General features: G+C 51.1%; 1 protein-coding gene across 1 annotated transcript in view; it reads right to left on the minus strand.

Moving 5' to 3' along the window:
• Nucleotides 1–1085: 1085 nt before the first annotated feature.
• LOC142572926 (uncharacterized) overlaps nt 1086–18834 on the minus strand; it is a 102789-nt gene continuing 85040 nt past the window's right edge. The window contains exons 3-4 of the mRNA XM_075682383.1: nt 6646–6753; nt 1086–2805 (exon numbers count right to left, since the gene is read on the minus strand). Coding sequence (XP_075538498.1) covers nt 2454–2805; nt 6646–6753 — 460 coding nt within the window. The 3' untranslated portion in view covers nt 1086–2453. The remainder of the gene's footprint in view (nt 2806–6645; nt 6754–18834) is intronic.

Raw genomic sequence — 18834 nt, forward strand, 5'->3', positions numbered from 1 at the left:
CCGTCCCCCTCGAGCAGCCCTCGTAGTCCGTGTCCATCCCGGCCGGCTCAGGCCGTGATGGAGTCGGTGACCGCGGCGCCGAGGACGGCGACATCGTCGTTAGACGTTTCGATGGTTGCTGCGGTTTTGGAGCCTCGCCTTTCAATTTGATATTCTCCTCTCTAAGGAGCGCATTTTCGCGTTTAAGCTCGGCAATTATTGATTCTAATGGCTCTAAACGTTGTTTTAGGACGTCATTCAGATCATTCAGATTTCCGGGTAAATTGAAGATGCAGGAAGTCCGAATTTAATAAGACGGCTTGTTTTTTAGACGTTTCATTAATGTAGAAATTTCTTCATCTTGATCAAGCAATGAACGTCGTAACCGGCGAAACGGAAACTACACGGCCTTTCAGGGTAGCTCCAGGAAAAGAGTAAGATTTTATTGAAGAACAAACCACAGTGACCCAGCCTGTTCTCCCAGTAAATTCTGCAAAAGACAGCGTATCCCAGAATATTGGATGCCGACACGTTTTATGGCAACTTGCGGAGGGCTGGGATGATGTCCAATAATTCTTGAAAAATGGGTCTAAGATCAGGCAATTCTTAAGAGCTGCCATTGCCCTATCTCGGCGTATATGGAAGCACCAGTTACCTTTCGTTGTGCATGCACCTCACTTTACCATTCTTCGCTAAGCATGCATCATACATCGCCTTTGCACTAATGACATCGCTGCGCTCAGGTGCATTCCCATCCACTGATTTAAACTATATATCGGCACAGCTTGTGGGCGGTGCAACGCAGTGCAAGATATTAAAACTCTGACCTCCCATGCGTAAGCACATATGGACGAGAAATGTCTCGTTGAATAGGACATGAAGGACAACCAAACCCATCGCACTTTCTCGTATAGCTTTTATTAACAAGTTGACTAGAGCTTAGTTTAAAAATTTTCCAAGAAGTAACGCTGAATGCTGCATTTCCTTTACAGTTCGACAACCCATGACCAACAGGCGAAATCTGCTTCCATACGAAGATGTCCCGGTAATACCACAAACCACTGCAGCTTGGTTTCCTGATATTCGCGCCCTTGGCAAAAAGAAAAATCCCATTACCTTATCACACAAGTTTTGCACCTGCCGTAAAATGTGGTGCCCGCAAGTCTTTGTGTGCACAACAAGTCTCGCACACAAAGGTCCTAGTTCTTGTCCACAAATACGTCTGAAAAGTCATGCACGCAAATACACGCATGAATTCAACTCAGAGAAGGACGGATCATATCATTGACATACAATGAACCGTCACGAAGGCTCTTTGTCAGGGACCGTCTAACGTTTGTTAATATTTGTTCCGAAAGTCGCTATCTCAAAATGTCAGTTGTCCCCAGCAACCAAACCTTCAAGATCTTTTTGCAATTATAACTCAGAATTGTAAGTTATAATAAATAACAATATTAACACTTAGATTCAACTGTACATATAGCATGAGTATACATGAGAAATTACGGTACAATTCAGAGTAGATGCGAACGATCGTTTCAAGAGGGAGAACGCAGCAAAATAGCTTCGTACGAATCGGTTGCGGTTCGCAATGTACGCGCTTATAAGAGATTGATCTACAGCAATATCATTTTGAGGCATTCAGCTTTTGTTAATGGTTGTTTGGAAGGTCTCTAGCAGAAAGCAAATATTTGCAAACATTCCGAAACTCTCCGAAACGAATAAATTTTAAGGGAGAAATTCAAACGATATTAACGCATAAATCGATAGATGCGTAGCTGACAAAGTGAATATGTGCACCTAAATAGGCTAGATTACGGTATAGGCGTGAACCAGACTTGCTACTGATAAATCAAAAGCAGTGTCTGGCTTTTGTTGATGGTTGTTTGGAAGGTCGCAAGGTGAAATAACATGATAGCAAACGTTCCTGAACTTTTAGGCAAGCCTACCGGAACTCTTTAGCAAACCTTCCAGAACTCTTTCAAAAGAATCAATTTTGACGCAGAAATTCAAAACGATAAATAATAACAGAAATAGTAACGCATAAATTGATAGATACATAGCGTACAAAATTAATATCTACGCTTAAATTGCTTAGATTCCCAAATACGCGCGAACAGAAGTCGCTATTGATAAATCTCCAGCTATATCTGGTCTTTGTTGTTGGTTCTTTGGAACGTCGCTGCATGAAAAACCATGTCGGCAAACCTTCCATAACTATTAGGAGCGCCTACCGGAACTCTTCATAACGAATCAATTAAAACACAGAAATTAAAACAAGCAATATCAACGAAAAAATTTACGCATAAATCAAGAAATGAGTACCCGACGAAATGAATATGCGTGCATAAATATACTACAATCCGACATTGGCGCGAGATATGGTCGGTTCAGGAGATAAACGCACAAGTCACGCAGGAATATGCCGCAAACAAAGCAAGGGCGGGAAGAACTGCGTCCTACAGTTCGTCCCTTTAAACACATGATCTCGCGGCACGGCAGGGACTGATGACAGCGTGGCCTAAGCACTCCTGATCCTTGGAGCCCCGTGGCCATGGAGCGCCGTGGCCACTGAAGCCTGTGCGCTCTCCACTGTGGCTTCTTTGGCCGACGACCGGCTGGCCTCGTCCTTGTGCCTTGGCTGGACTCGGTGGCGTCTCTGCGTGGCCCTCCGCGGTAAAGGCGACATCGGGCGCATGCGCGAACACAGCCAAGGAAAACCCGGCGACCGAGTCAGCTCCTCTAGGCAGATGACATCTCTCCATGTCTCGCTGGTGGGCCAAGGGCTGATGTGTTGCCCAGCTGCAGTTTCGCGGCGATCGTGAACTGCGAAATGAAGGCAGTGTCTCGAATCCCCTGGGGTATACTTTGCTGTACAGAAGGCGGCATTTCAAAGCATTCGCGACGAACTACTTGGGCTACCTTAGAGGACCGCGAGCTCTTCGCTGTATGTTGTACGTTCCCTGTAAAGGGCGGTGCTTTCGAAAGATAATTGTGAATTACAGTTGTTTAGGCGTGAACTGGTGAGAACCTAGTCGGGGCAAAACTGACCTAATATAAAAGTATGCTGATTAGCATAAAGTGATAACAACAAAATTGATTGACTGGAGTTATTTCATAAATGAAATGCAAATTGTCGAGCGCTTAAAAAAGCAACGAAGAGACGTCACCATTGCGTAAACGCCAGAGACGCTATCAAGTGTCGTTATAACGAAAATTGAACAAGCGGTGGTGCCTTCTAAGCACTGACAAATTATTCTTCTAGCTATTCCCGTGAAGAACAAGGAAGCTGCGTAAGAAGTGTGAAATGGCTTTCCAGTTTTTGGCAATTTGCTTATAACGCGTGGGGTGTACGTGGTGTCATAAAGAGAGCAGAAAATAAAACATGTTGTCACTTTCATTCAGACTGTATCGATGAAAATGTGTACTGTACAACCACTCGATAAGACGTGGGCTTGGAAATTTTGCGAACCCGCAGAGGTGAGCCGACAGCGTGTAGCGGTGGCGTAAAGGCAGAGCATCCGAGTGGCATTACTTTTTACTTTTAATTACTTTTTTAAATTACTTTTCCATGAATTGTTTACGAGCGTATACAGGGTGTCCCAGCTACCTTTAACTAAGATAAATATGTATGTTGGTGTACAGGTTGGTTCGTAGTTTTTAAGGGGTGAGAAAGCGCTCCTTCCTCTTTTGTGGTTTCTTCACCTCATTTCGGGACCTGCTGTAGCATAATGATCTGCAGGATAGGAGGACGCGGCAAATTATGTTCATGGTCACTAAGGAAGTTAAGATTCTATTTCATTCTGTTTAACTGGATAAGTGGGAATTTAGCTTTGCTAATTATAAATTTAGAGAAGTTCCACAGAGATGTGGAAATTTCCAGGAAATCCCTAATTCCGCGCTATTAAGGCTTTCGTCTGCTGTGTATTTATTTTTCTCGCATCAGAAATACATCGATTACACATTAAAAACTGCCAAGTCACTGCATGCTTATGTGCCACTGCAGCAATAGCTGTATGGACGCCATGCGTAAATCCAGCACGCTGTTGCTCAGAAAGTGTCACGACACTAACACAGGCGGTTCCTTGTAGCGTTCAATGCCAAAACAGGAGTAGCTGTTAAAGTAACAAAAACCAGAATAAAACACCTTAAATTGTCCAGGGCCTTCGACTTTCTCACTACCAGTGTGCTACATTAAAGGCGCCGTCCATTCACACATGGCATTAGGATTTAGACGCTCCATACAGAGTTACATGAAATTTTTCTTAGTTTGCGGACTTCTTTCATGACTGGGAAAAATGGCTTCGCATCAGGTTGGATGCGAAGTAACCCGGACTTGAATGTTGCCAAGAACAGTTCCTAATTTTCATTTTCGGAAATGTGTCTCTAGTTTTCTGTATCGGTACGACTTCAAAAGTTAATTAATCATGACTAGTTATGCAACTACGAAGATGCCAAAAAAGAGTTCTATTTGTTCCATAATGCTGCCATTGACATGATTTTATTCGTGTTATCTGTGAGTGCACCCGTTTATCTTTAGGCGTTGGCTAGCTTTAGCATGGCGAACTGTATGGTTCCTCTATTTTTCCGGTTTTCTGTGCTGCTTACCCTCTCTCATATTGTCAATCCGACTGTTACAGCCCAGTCAGAAAAGAATAATCCTGAGTTCCTCCTCTGCACCATGTTTATAATAAAAAACTAGTTAGTACTCCTACTGCTACTCCTACGCCAGGGTGGTCATGTCCACGTCACCCTATGCTTCTGCGCGTTCGACATTGGGGAAGCCTCAGCCTCAGGCTCCGCCTTTCGAAGCACAAAGGTGTCCTCACATTTCGTTTCCTCTAATCAGTCGAGTTTTCAATACGTTCACCTGTCGGTGACATGCTTTGGCTTTCGGCAATATAATGGCTAAATCGCGAGCCTGTGTTTCTTCATACTGTGTGGCCCATGTATCCGACTTCCGTGATCTGAATATCTTAATGCACCTAAGCCCACAATGCTCGATCGTAGACATCTAACCAAAAGCTTGAATGACGCAAATAACCTAGTTAAAGTAATCACATTGCTGCATCCGCCAGTGCGACCAGGATGACGACGATAAGGAGGTATCTCGGCATTTAAAGGAAACACAGCGAACAAGAAGGTACTAGCACGCGATATTATACCGCCTATTCATTTCACTGTACCTGCTGACTATTGCGTTCTTCCCTCGTTTCCGACGCCGCGACGCCGAAGCCGCGAACCTGATGGTAGGGGCTCCTGCTATGACCCACACACGCATCTCAAAGAATCAACCTCTCGTCATCACTCCTGTGCACAGATTCAGCCGCCGCATGCTTGGCTTCAGCCCCTAATTTACCACCATTTCAGCTCCGACCACAGCGGAAATTTGCATATCAGCGAACTGCCTTCCTTCACAGATGGCAAGTCCTTCCCAGAGACTTTTCAGCATCCTCACGTTCGGGACATCGTCCGTGGAGTCGCGATTGAAAATTTTGAGGACTGGCTTGATCAACATGAAAGCGTTGCGAATGTCAAGGAGTGGAGCGCAGAACAAACAATTCTATACTCTTATTTCCAATAGAAGACAGCGCTCGCACGTAATTCCAGAACAGGGAATCGTGCTGCCAAACCTGGAACGACTTTCGCCGCCAGCTAATGGATAAACTATCCAGTTCCGACCAGTACGTTTACGCACAACAGCTTATCGAAGTGTGCTTTCAGAAACAACGAAAGCGACACCATGTATACCGAGGATATGGCCCGCTTATTTCACTGAGCTGACCCCGATTTGCGCGAGACCGAGAAAGTGCACCATCTCAAGCGAGCAATTAAAGAGCAATTGTTTGCGGGCTTCGTACAAAACCCACCAACCATGATCGACGAATTTATAACGAGGCAACTATAATCGAGCGAGCCGTTCAGCAACAATGCCGACTCTTTCAGCGCCTGTCCAATAACACACTTATGAGCGCCACCGCTTAGAATCCCTGCATTAGCGAAAGCTCATTCGCAGAATATTGTGTCTGGAGCTGCCAACTGTGGCTGCTCCGTTCACAGCCAGCAGTCGCTTCTGTCACGGAAATCTTACACCAGGAGCTGTGGCAAGCCTTTATATCACCCACGCCGTGCCCAGAAACACGCCCGTTGAGGTTTACCGATATAGTTAGTCGGCCTCCACTTCTACCTTCGACAAAGGTAGAAGTTGCATCCACGACCTGTTATCTCCTCCTCGTGTTAGGAGAAGCCTCGGAGACGACCACCAGCTCTCCGAACTAACTTGGGGCACACTCCCCACCGTCGACAAGTCTGCTTGTACAGCGGTGAACTGGACCACATTGTCCGTAACTTCTCTAATCCAGAAGTCGCGTTAGGAGGCTTTCTGCAGCCAGCTTTCTTGTGCTATGGATATCATCGTGCTGATTAATAAAGTCGGTCAACGAATCCGCTTCGTCACGTCGTCGCTGGCGATCTTGGTCACATCTACGTTACTCTTTCTCCAGCCGCCGAAGTTTCGTCAAGGCCCATCCCTCTAGTCCTCTAGGGGGAAACTAATGGCCGCAATCTTCGAGGGGAACTTCATTCGGATATTTCAAAGGCAAAGGAACGTGTTTCTTACTGGGAATTGCTATCAAGCAAACGTCAGGAGACAGAGATGCAGCTTACCAGTATTCGGGTCGACGGCGTTTCAACGGGGCGTCTGATGGCGCAACAGGGCTGACTGCTTCAGGGTGACGGCGAAGCCCATCAGGTAGTCGCCTCGAGCCAATGTTGCTGTAAGGTGTTCAATTTGGTGGTCAGTGGCTTCTTATGTGACTCTAAAGAGTTGTTATGAGGGATAAATATGCCAAGTTTAAGCGCCCCCAAAGGTTCTGGCTTGTTTCACTGCTAAAAACCTTACCTTTAAGACCACAAAAATTGCTCTACATGACAGCGAACTAAAGCCACAGCTGCAGCAATTGAATCACTATTCCGGATAAGCAAAATAATTTCTCGCATAGAAGTTTATTTCACGCAGCTTACGTTTTCTAAGTCGCCTCTATCATCATGATTACTTGCAGCAAAGGCCGCCCAGGAAAGAAAAGCTGGTTTCTTCTTGTAAACGGTTCCCTTGATGTGCGTGAGTGTAGGTTATGCAGACTGTTTCTCAAGGTTGAACGCACGCAAATTCGCGTGCATGAAATACGGTCGGAATGAAGGATCGGTTAAAGCTCGGAGTGCAAATACGACGGGCACATCTGTGTATCTGCTAGGCGTCGAAGGCCACTAAAATGCTCTTTCCGATGTCGGTAAATAGACTCCGAAGCGAGCGTCAATGACTGCGCCCTATTTTTTCAACGCATCGGGGGAAAAGAAACACCAATGAATGGAGTCTGGGTGCATTGGCAATAAATAAGCCACATTTCACGGCTAGCCGCATCCTTCCGTTCATGGTGCTTTTTGTAGGGGTAATACTTTGGATCAATTAAACTAAGTCAAAAACACTCCCGTCAGAGAAAATTTAGCGATGTGGAGAAAAGCTGTTGAGAAGTCCATGAAGCTTGCATCACTGGACGCACGCGTGAGCCAAGATTTTGTAGCGGTATTTTTTCTGCTTGTACGCGGTGTGCACGCGTTGTCGGCCACACTCTTGGTCTCTTTAGGAGGGTGCATATTGCAAAAGTGTGACGACCGAAATTGTGAGGCGTCTTGCTGTTACAACAGCAGAATGCAGCAATAGCTGTAAACCGGATGGGCCGTCATAAATTTATGGAGATGCAATGAATTTTGACACTGGTTAGTTGAAGATATAACGGTTGTAACATTTTGTACGTATTCCGACCGGCAGCAGGCCATAGTTTAAAGGGAGTACCGGTAATATATATGTTTCCATACTGTTGCTAATGCGAGCCATTGCAGGTGGGGATATACGACAGAGCTTGAACTGTATCCGGCGCTAGTGTCTACGGCATCTGCGAGGTAAGTGGTCTAGCAAGTGTGGCAATGGTAACAGTACGCATATTTCCCTAAACTTTGTTCTTGCTTTACAGGACCTAATGACGGTGTTAAATATTTCGGTTTGAACAAAATATGGCGTTATACATGCAGCGCGCACTGGTTATGCTCGTCTTGCCTGTGCAAAGGGAGTTGTTGCTTCTCTTCATTCAGAAAACGTATGGTTGGCCATTTGAAAAGATAAATCAGAATAAAAAGTTCCAGAAGATATGCCAAGCAACGATCATGATTACCACAAATGTATGTAGTACATTCGTCCTTCTCATGGTAACCGAAGAATACTAGTATCAGATGTCAATCTAATCAATTTTAGTAGAAAACTTTACATGGCTGGCGCCACATGACTTTTTCCTCTTCACGATTGCTCAGTAGCGGCTGCAGAGCAAGCACTGCCTGGCTGTGTTGCGGCATTCAGACCAAATGGTGCGACCAATATTCAGCCAGAGCATGTGCGACAAACTGCATCGCATAGAGGCAGGCTCGGACGCATTGATATGTATAAATTATGAAATACCTCAATTATAGAGAGGTAGATAAACCGTTATGCCATACACGTGCAATAAGTTTATCTTGTTCTGAAAGCCTAGTCATTTCTTCCGGAAGAAAATTGAGCATTTCAGTCTACGTGTATGGCCAACTGTAGTAGGTAACGAACAGTGCACTTATAGGGCATTGCATCTAGGCAACTAATGTGCCCACCGGTGCTGACGCGACAAAATACAAGTTTAGCAGGCTTAATTTCTCTTTTAGCTGAAGCGGTCTGCTCTGCTTAGTCGGGTTTATCCTTGTAATTTGCTCACACCGCTCAGCGGGCACGTTAGCGGACAGGCTAATGAGCATATGTACGACGCTCACATAGGCAGCAGAACGTGCAACCAGTATGCTTGGTAGAACTCTACGAACGTTCTGCTACGAAGCGGATTGAGCGGAGCGTGACGGGGCATGTCGTTGACTTGTTTGCCAGTACCCAGTGACCTGGTAGCTAAGACTTCAGGATAGCCGAGGATAGCGTTAACGAGGTCCTTTCAGAGGCTCCTAGGAGCCTCTCCGAGTGGCTGCGCGTAGGCACCAGCTCGACGGCTGCCAAGATAACCTCGCTCAGCGGGAACGTTAGCGGACAGGCTAATGAGCATACGTACGACGCTCACATAGGCAGCAAAACCTACAGCCAGTATCCTTGGTAGAACTCTACGAACGTTCTGCTACTAAGCCGATTGAGCGGAGCGTGACGTAGCGTGTCGTTGACTTGTTTGCCAGTACCCAGAGACCTGGTACCTCAGACGTCAGGATAGCCGAGGATAGCGCTAACGAGGTCCTCCCAGTAGCTCCTCCCAGAGGCTCCTAGGAGCCTCTGGAAGTGGCTGGGCGTACGCACTAGCTCGAAGGCTGCCCAGATGCACAGAAAGGGCCACGCCACGTCATTTTCCTGCAACAAGTGCGCAGACTCCGAGACTCTGGAGCATCTCATCTGTGCATGCTAATCGTTGGCGTAAGAATGTTCTATAGACACCAATACCTACCGACGCCAAGGCCTTCCGACAGGGAAAGGGACTGACATGCTATTGCCTATTGCGCCTCCAGCTCTCCGCGCTGGCAAGTCTGCTGGAGTTCCGAGATGCAACTGGGGGATCGCCACATTATGAGCGCCCGCTTGGAATCTGGCATCTTTGCTGAGGACTCCCACCCGGCACTTCTGCACATGATGGAGTATACATCATCATCATCATCATCATCATCATCATCATCATCATCATCATCATCATCATCATCAGCCTGGTTACGCCCACAGCAGGGCAAAGGCCTCTCCCATACTTCCCCAACTGCCCCGGTCCTGTACTAATTGTGGCCATGTTGTCCCTTGCAAACTTCTTAATATCATCCGCCCACCTAACTTTCTGCCGCCCCCTTCAAAGCTTGCCTTCCATTGGAATCCAGTCCTTAACCCTTAACGATCATCGCTTATCTTCCCCCCTCATTACATGTCCTGCCCATGCCCCCCCCCAATTTCTTTTTCTTGATTTCAACTAAGATGTCATTAACTCGCGTTTGTTCCCTCACCCAATCTGCTCTTTTCTTATCCCTTACCATTACACCAATCATTCTTCTTTCCGTAGCTCGTTGCATCGTCCTCTGTTAGGAATGTACTGCCCCTCATACTAACTCTTCCTCTATCCACTTTCACTACCCACTCCCACTTCCTTGACGACGCTGCACCATGGTGCCTCAAAGGATGCAGAATTAAGCGGCATTTCCTACTATATATAACTATCACCATCAACTCATAGCGCGTCGTTGACACCTCTGGTAGACGCACTTATGCAACATCAATTCATGCAGCCACCTTAGTGCATAACATGTCAGCGGTTCCCTGAGCAACGCTCTTTTAATACACACTATTACAACAGTTTCATTTCACCATCCCGCGCTAGGGTCCCTTGAGCACGCTAAACTCTTGAGATTACACATTTATTTTTCTGCTGTGACTGACGACTTAGCTGTCGGATTCTGTAATGAAGGCGTTGTGTTTTTTTTTTCTTTTTGGAAACTGCCCATAATGACTGTTTGCAAAACGGTATCACGGCACATATTATGTTTGCCATAGATATCCTGCTTGGAGCACCTCGGACGGGAGAGTACACGGTGTGATTTTGTTAGCGGAAACATTCTGAACTGAAGCTATCCTAACTTCTCTCTACACTGTAAAGCAAATTTGACTGCTATCAACTGCGCAGGTGTACAATGACGTCACCAGGCCGCGCTCCCACAATCTGCGGGAAGCTGCGCCACAGCATAAAATTACGATGCTCTATGTATTACGCCACGGACGCATGCCTAAAATGCGAAGTGAACAATCCTACGAGTTTTCCACGCGCAAATTAGCGTTTTGAGACGCCCGGGGCGTTGGGCGCGTCTTAGAGCAGCAATTATAATAGCCGAGTGCACGAAAGTTCAAGCGGAAAACGAGTGAGTGAGTGTCAACTTTATTATTAGAAGGGGTAAGGGATAAGGGAGGCTAAGCTACGTAGGCTTCCAGGTTGTGCTTCACGATGGCGTCCTCAGCTCGTGCCAGGACCCGTGTTTGGATGTCTCGGTCGGTGCTGGAGAGAAGGGCCTCCCATTGTTCGTCGGTGGGGGGTGACGTGACGAGGTCGGCGGGCGGGGGGTCTTCCGGGCAGCCCCAGAGGATGTGGTTCAAGGAGGCAACGTCGCCGCACAGGCAGCAGCGTGGATCAATGACACCAGGGTGGATGTGCGAATACACTAGGGGGCACGGAAAGGTGCGGGTCTGGAGGCGACGCCAGGCGATCTCGGACCGCTTGGGAAGACTGCCATGTTGGGGTGGGTAGGCGTACCGTTTGAGGCGATAGTGCTGGGTAATGTCTTGGTAGGTGACCAGGGGCTCCGGCACCGGGGCGTCCGACGCGGAGGGGCCCACCGCTCGGTCGACGAATCCTCGAGCGTGTTGGTGAGCCGACTCGTTCCCGGGGTGACCTGAGTGGGCGGGGACCCAGACCAGTTCAATGTGACACGGTTCGTCCTCCAGTAGGAGTGGGCGAAGGAGCCGTAAGCTGGTAGGCGAGACGAGACCTCGGGCGAAATTGGAGATGGCGTGCTTGGAGTCGGAGAGTATGACGCTGGCGTCGGTCGAGGTGGCGGCTAAAGCGATGGCCGCCTCCTCAGCCTCGACGACGTACGGCGTTCGAACGGTGGCGGCCGTGATTGTCGGCCCCGAAGGTGCCGAGGAGGGCGAGACGGAGACGACTGCGAAGGTGTCCCCGGGCGAGGCGTATCGGGCCGCATCCACGTAGGCGATGGCCGGGTGGTCGGCGTACTTGGCGTGAAGCATGGCCGCACGGGCTTGGCGACGGGCGTCGTGGTGTCCTGCGAGCATATTCTTGGGTAACGGCTTGATGGAAAACGCTGCCCGAAGAACATGCGGTAGTGAGACCAGGTCTGGCGGGTGAGAAGAAGTGTCATGACCGATGGAAGAGAGGATGTAGCGACCGGTCGGCGAACGATGAAGGCGTTGCACCTGAGCGGTGCGGTGAGCTTCGATCAGTTCGTCGAGCGTGTTGTGGACTCCCAGGCGGAGGAGTCGCTCCGTGGACGCGTTGGGGGGGGAAGGCCGAGAGCAGTCTTGTATGCCCGGCGGATGAGGACGTCGACCTTGTCGCGTTCCGATTTGAGAAGGCGAGTATAAGGAAGGCCGTACGTGAGACGGGAAACGACGAAAGCGTCGACTAGGCGGAGGAGATCGTGTTCGCGCATGCCCATGCGCCGCGCTCGGACACGAGCGAGCATGCGCGCGGTTTGCTGAACCGAAAGCGAGAGCTGGTCGATGGTGTGAGCATTATGGCGGTTTGACTGTACTATGAGCCCGAGCACCCGGAGATGCGAGACGACGGGAACAGGAGTGCAATTGGCGTGAATCGTGATGGTGGGGGGAGGCGACTTGTGGCGACGCCGGTCGGGGGGCCGCATGAGGAGGAGGGCCGATTTGGCCGCCGAGCAAGCGAGACCGGCCGCGTGCACGTGACTTGTGACGACGTCAGTTGCGCGTTGCAACGTCTGCTCAATGTGTCCGTCGGAGCCAGACGTGACCCAAAGAGTTACGTCGTCCGCGTACAGGGTGTGTTTGAGATCGGGGATACGGTCGAGCTTGTCGGGAAGTGAGCGAAGGGCGAGATTGAAAAGGAAAGGCGACAAGACGGCGCCCTGAGGGGTACCACGAGATCCAAGCGCATACGTGGGAGACGAGATATCTCCCACGATGATTTCGGCCGTGCGGGCTGTGAGGAAGGAGCGAATATAGTGGTAGGTGCGAGAGCCGGGGTTGATGGTGGCGAGTTCGGTAAGAATGGCCAAATGGGAGACGTTGTCGAACGCCTTGTGAAGGTCGAGGCTAAGGAGAGCCTTAGTGTCCGAGAAGGTGGGCGGATCGAGAAGGTCGTGGTGGAGTTGCAAGAGGACGTCTTGTGTGGAGAGGTGGGGACGGAAACCAATCATGGTGCGGGGAAGGTGGTGGTGAGCGTCCGTGTACGTTTGCAAGCGAGCTAGGACGACGTGCTCCATGAGCTTGCCGACGCACGAAGTGAGTGAGATGGGCCGGAGGTTCTCGATTGTGAGTTTCTTGCCCGGCTTCGGGATGAAAGCCACGCGAGCGTGTTTCCACGACTGGGGGAGGTTGCCGGAGCGCCAGCACTCATTCAGGAACGAAGTGAGGGCAACGACCGAAGGGGCGTCAAGATTTCGGAGAAGTTTGTTGGGAATGCGATCTGGTCCGGGGGCGGAGGTGGTGCGGAGCTTGTGTAGCGCCGCGTAGACTTCAGCTTCCGTGATATCGGCGTCTAGTTCGTGGTTGGGGGCCCCGGAGTAGGATGCGAGAGGGGGAGAAGAGGTGCCAGGGGGTGGCAGCTGGAGGTATTTGGCGGCCAGGTCTGCTATCAGCGACGGTGTGTCACCGGGGTAGGCCCGGACAACGCGTTGTAATTGTTGGCGAGCGACTGACTTTGCGGAAGCAGGGTCGAGGAGGTGGCGGAGGAGATGCCAGGATTGCTTGCAGCCCAATTGACCGGAGATCCCTGAGCAAAGCTGCTCCCACTGTTGGCGGGCGAGCACATTGGTGTGATGCTCGATCTCGCGATCGAGGTATACGATGCGGCGGCTCAGGCGACGGTTGTGACGTTGCTTATGCCAACGGTTGGTGAGGCTCGTGCGAGCGGCTAACAGGTGGGCGAGGCGGGAGTCAATTGCGGGATGGTCCTCCGTGGTGGGGATCGAGGCGGTGACCCCGTCGAGGTCCGCCAGTAGCTGGTCGGTCCACATCGAAAGGTCCTCGATGTCGGGGGCGGCAGAGTGCAGCCGGCGGGCTCGGAACGCATCCCAATCCGTATAGCGGGTCGTGTGTGGGCGCGGCTTGCACGGGGAGGTACGGGCTTGGATGGCGAGGACGTAGTGGTCGCTGCCCAGGGACTGATGCGTATTGGACCAGCGCGCGTCGTTCACGTAACGGCAAAAGCTGAGGTCCGGAGTGGTGTCGCGGCACACGCTGTTGCCGATGCGCGTGGGTTGCGTGGGGTCGGTGAGCAGGGAGAGGTGGAGGTCGTGTGCGAGCTGCCACAGCCTCGTGCCGGGGCCATCGGCCTTGGAGTAACCCCAGTCCGGATGCCTGACGTTGAAGTCGCCGAGAACGAGGAGGGGGATTTGGCTGCTCTCGCTGCAGCGGCACGGAGCAGAGCAACGAGCGAGAAGTCTTTGGTGACGCGTGGGGGGGTGTAAACATTGAGAATAAAAAGAGAGGGCTCTTCCCGTTGCTGAGGTAGGACCTCGATAAAGACATGGTGGACCGTAGGGAAGGGCAGGTCGGCTCGATTGACCGTGAGCGTCCGCCGAGTGAGGATGGCCGTGACGGGATGGGGCAGAGGGTGATGAGCTACTTGGTCGTGGGCGACGTAACCCGAGAGGGAAACGGTGGCATGAGTCTCCTGTAGTACGATGACGTCAGGAGAGACCGAAGGGTCCAGTTGTTGAAGGTGTAGGAGGAGGTGGTTACGCTTGGGGCGAAAACCACGGCAGTTCCACTGCCAAACGGTGACGACAGAGCGGTCAGCCATGATTAGTAGCGGAAGAAAAAGGTGTTGCCTCGGCTGGTGCTTGCGAGGGTCGGGCAGCAGAGGATGAGGTGGTGCGGACGTGGAGGGGTGGCTTGGCTCGGATGGTTGCGAGCATGGAAGTTTGGAGGCTATCGACCGTCTCTTGGAGAGATTGGAAGGACGTGGCGGGGGAATAGGCAGTGAGGTCCGTGCGCATGGCATTGATGGCTTCTTGTTGTGCCGTGAGAAGCTGGTATATTGAGTTGAAACGGCTATCCAGCCGTTTTTCAAGGTCCACCAGGGCATTCTTGATGGCTGCCTGGACCTCTTCGGAAAAGTGGAGAGATGCAAGGGGGGTGTTGGGTCTGCGGCGTTTGCTAGTGCCTCCTTCGGAAGTCTGAACATCCATGTCAGAGGAGGAGGCGATTGAGGAGGGCAGACAGGATGGGATCGTGATGGCTGCCTCGAGCTTCTCCTCAAGAGCTCGCAGTTTGGCTTGGAAGGATTCAATTTGGGTCTTCTGTGCCGCAAGTTGAGCGGTTTGTGCAGTGAGCTGCTGTCGTAGGGAGGCGTTTTCTTGCTGCAGTGCGACGACCTGCGACGAGGAGGACGCCGAGGGAGCGCCGGGGGGGCCGAGGGAGCGCCGGGGGGGCCGCGGGACCACGTCGACTGGGTGGGTTTAGAGGCTGGTTTAGGCGCCGCCGGGGCGAGGGGCGGGAAGTCAGTGGTCGACTTGGAGGGTGGAGGCGGCGGAGGACCGCGTGCCGCTTGCTTCGGAGGTTGAGGGCGCTGCACGTAGCGGTGCTTACAGTTGGAGCTATGCGTGGAGTGATTCCCGTTGCAAACGATGCAGCGGGGGATGCAAGTCGGGGGCGAGCCCTCGAGCGGTGGGGGGTGAGTGTCGCCGCAACGATGGCACCTGTCCTGGTGTGGCTTGGGGCACACGTCGGTCCGGTGGCCAGTCGAGCGGCAGTTGAAACAGGCCTCCACCTTGTTGCGGAAAGGGAGGAGGCGAAGGTGGACTCCATGGTAGAAGATCCACCGGGGTAGTTTGGGGTCCGTGAGGGTGACCAAGATGTGGGGAGTCTTGCCCATACGGCGGGCACCCACAATAGAAAGTGCAGGATTGCTTGCCTGCAGATCGTCAAGGATGGCTTCATCCGTGAAATCGTCGAAGGCGTGGTAGAGTATGCCCCTTAGGGCGTCGTCCGGCGGTGGGACGTAGAGGTGGATGGTGAAAGTGGTGCCGGACACCGTGAGGGAGGTGATGCGGAGGTAGGCTTGAGCGCGAGCCGATTCCGCGACGCTGAGCGTAAAGGTGTTGTTGACCGGGTGGATCCGCACCGTGTCGCGAGATGCGGGCGGGAGGTCTTGCAGGCTCGCTGCTTGCAGCCAGGCGGTGTATAAATGCCAAGGCTGGAGTTTGGTGAGGTCGACGGGGGTTTTGGGGCGGCCGACGACGTGAATCGTGTCGGCCGGGAGGCGAGGGAGTGGAGCGTGACGGCGGGGCTGAGGAGGCGAAGCACTTGCCTGCTTCGAACGCGGCGATTTAGCTGCGTCGGCGGCGGCGAGGCGCAACGCGGCGCGGCGTTGCTCTTGGGCGCGGAGGCCTGGCGTCTGCCAGGAAGCATCCGAAAGTTCTTCGGGGGTCACCTCTTGTCCTTGGACAGCAATCTCCATGGCGGTGGGCAGCCGGGAGATGGGCGACGAGGCGGTGGCGGGCGGCCGGGTGGTCGCCCCGTTGTCTGCGCGCTGGCGTGCGGGCGGCCGCACTCGAGCTAGGCCGGGTAGGCCTAGGTCGGCGCACGGCGTGGTCAAGGGCTTCCCAAAACTCTCCTGGGCCCCCCCGGGCGAGTATTGGTATAAGATTGGTATCCAAAATGGTCCTGACGACTTGTTTCACCCACTCGTGAAGAAACTGTCCGGATAGGGATAAAAGAACCGGCACGAGGGCCGAAAATTGGCGGATCCGACGCGAGGTGCGACTGCTCTCGACGCCGACGCCAGCGTCTCTCCAGCGGAAAACGAGGTACGGGATGCATTCATCACCGAAATTCAGTCCGCGTCCCTCGCAGTAACTGTGGCATTGTGGCATGTTGCTACAAGGCCAAGCACGTCGCATGCTGCGGTTGAGTGCTGTTTCAATGCTGTATAAATCCCGGTTGAAGGACGCGTTCGTCATTGAAATTTGCAGCACGTCTTTCGTCGTAATGCGTCAAATCGCCATGCCGACTGAAACTTTCGGTGATTCCAGATGGCATGGCAGGTGGATAATTTGCAGATTCCACAATATGAATGTGGTTTCTTCGCACTTTCTTCCTTCAGGGTGACTAAGGTTGGATGATATCAGCACGTCAGCTAATTAACCAAAATCATTATTAAGTAGTTCAACAGGTACGTTTGAAATGTATTGATACAGGATCGCGCCAGGGGAAACGGAAGCGAGTATATTGGTTTTAAAAGAGCTGCTGGTTGCTGTTTACCACCAGAACCGCTCAAACTCATATCTTACGTTGAAGGTTGAAAACGTAAAGTACGACATCACAACAAATAATACTTGATAGATGTGTGCGAATATTGGAAACTATACATCAACCACAGTGAAGCCGTACAGGCGATCTCTGTTACCACTCGGAAGTATGCTGCGTTTAATGGCTAATAGTGCGTGCATCAACTCATAATGGCTCAACCCAAGGTGGACGAAGATTCGTTAAAAAATAAATTGAGACCACAAATGCCCTGAGGTGGACAAAATTTTCTTCTGAACTGCCGAAGTTTCCGAGAAACCCGCAAGGAGTCTTTATTTTAATAATATTTGGGGGTTTTACGTGCCAAAACCACTTTCTGATTATGAGGCACGCCGTAGTGGAGGACTCCGGAAATTTTGACCACCTGGGGTTCTTTACCATGCACCTAAATCTAAGCACACGGGTGTTTTCGCATTTCGCCCCCATCGAAATGTGGCCGCCGTGGCCGGGATTCGATCCCGCGACCTCGTGCTCAGCAGCCCAACACCATAGCCACTGAGCAACCACGGCGGGTAGTCTTTATTTTCTTACTGTGGTATGGGTGGATGACAATTTTCCTTCCATGACGCGTCGTTCACCTTGCGGACTTCCGCGGAGTAGAAGTGCCAAGTGGGCAGCATATGCCAGAAGTCTAACGCTGTAGTTGATAGTATATCTCTGTTTCTGTATATATAATATTTGACTCACAGTACTTGTCGCCGATGGAACGCTGATGAACCAGCACCTCTCCCGGTCGCAGATGAAGTGCTGCAGGACCTGCCTTGCCTGGTGGAGGGAGAAACCGCGAGACAGCCGGCTGCTGTACCGAAACGGGGCCGCCTTGAGCGAAGTCCCGGGGTCATCCTGCGGTAGCTTACCACCAGGAACCACGAAAGCCAGCACACCACCGTTGAGGCTGTTTGCTGGGTAGATGGTCCCGGCCTGAGATGGCACCCTCGGGGCAGCGACGTTGCCTCTACGGTCTCGGTGTGCCTTCCGAACGACTGCGCGTGGAAGCGTGATTCTAGCTCATGCGTTTCTTGAGCGTCTAGTGTTCGAGCATGTTCGCGTGGCAACGCACTCCAACGCGGCCAGCTCCTGCTTCCTCTTTTTCGCTCCATCTCTCAATTGCGCGTGCAGCGTTTTTGGCCCAAAGATGAACACCTACAAAATCTTGACAACGAACAGCCTTCTAGGCGTTGAATTTTTGTGCTATACAGCATACTGTTCCCTGAAAATGTTGGCAATGGACTAGCGTTCCGTCAAAGAAAAGGGTGGAGAAAAGAAAACGAAAAAGGTGGAGGATCACATTCTCAGTAATTTGATGTTGCAGTATTCTATGAAACGGGCTTGCATGCTTTAAGTGCATTGTTACATTAGGCCGTGTGACATTCAAAAAAGAAGAAGAGTTAAGGTGTACATCCTTAGACGAACAAAAAACGTTTACAAATACAAAATGTTTTACTGTGCCGCGTTGGGTGATATAGCTTCGTGCAATATTCACCTTGTGACACGGCGTCACGTCTAACAAGACAGATGAAGAGCTCGCATTGCCTTCCCAGCAGCTTAAGTGATTTGTTTCTCGTTAGCAACTATGGGTCCGTTCAAATCTATATATGGCGTTTATATGGCGTTTTTTCTTTTCTATTTCGTCCTTATTTCTCACTTGCTGTTTCAAACAAGTAGAAACAATAAGAACATGGCCCGAACGATGGAATACACAGTTGTGTTCAGGCTATACTTGCTTCTTGATCGCGGAT

This window comes from Dermacentor variabilis, chromosome 2 (genome assembly GCF_050947875.1).
Source record: "Dermacentor variabilis isolate Ectoservices chromosome 2, ASM5094787v1, whole genome shotgun sequence".
Lineage (NCBI taxonomy): Eukaryota > Metazoa > Arthropoda > Arachnida > Ixodida > Ixodidae > Dermacentor > Dermacentor variabilis.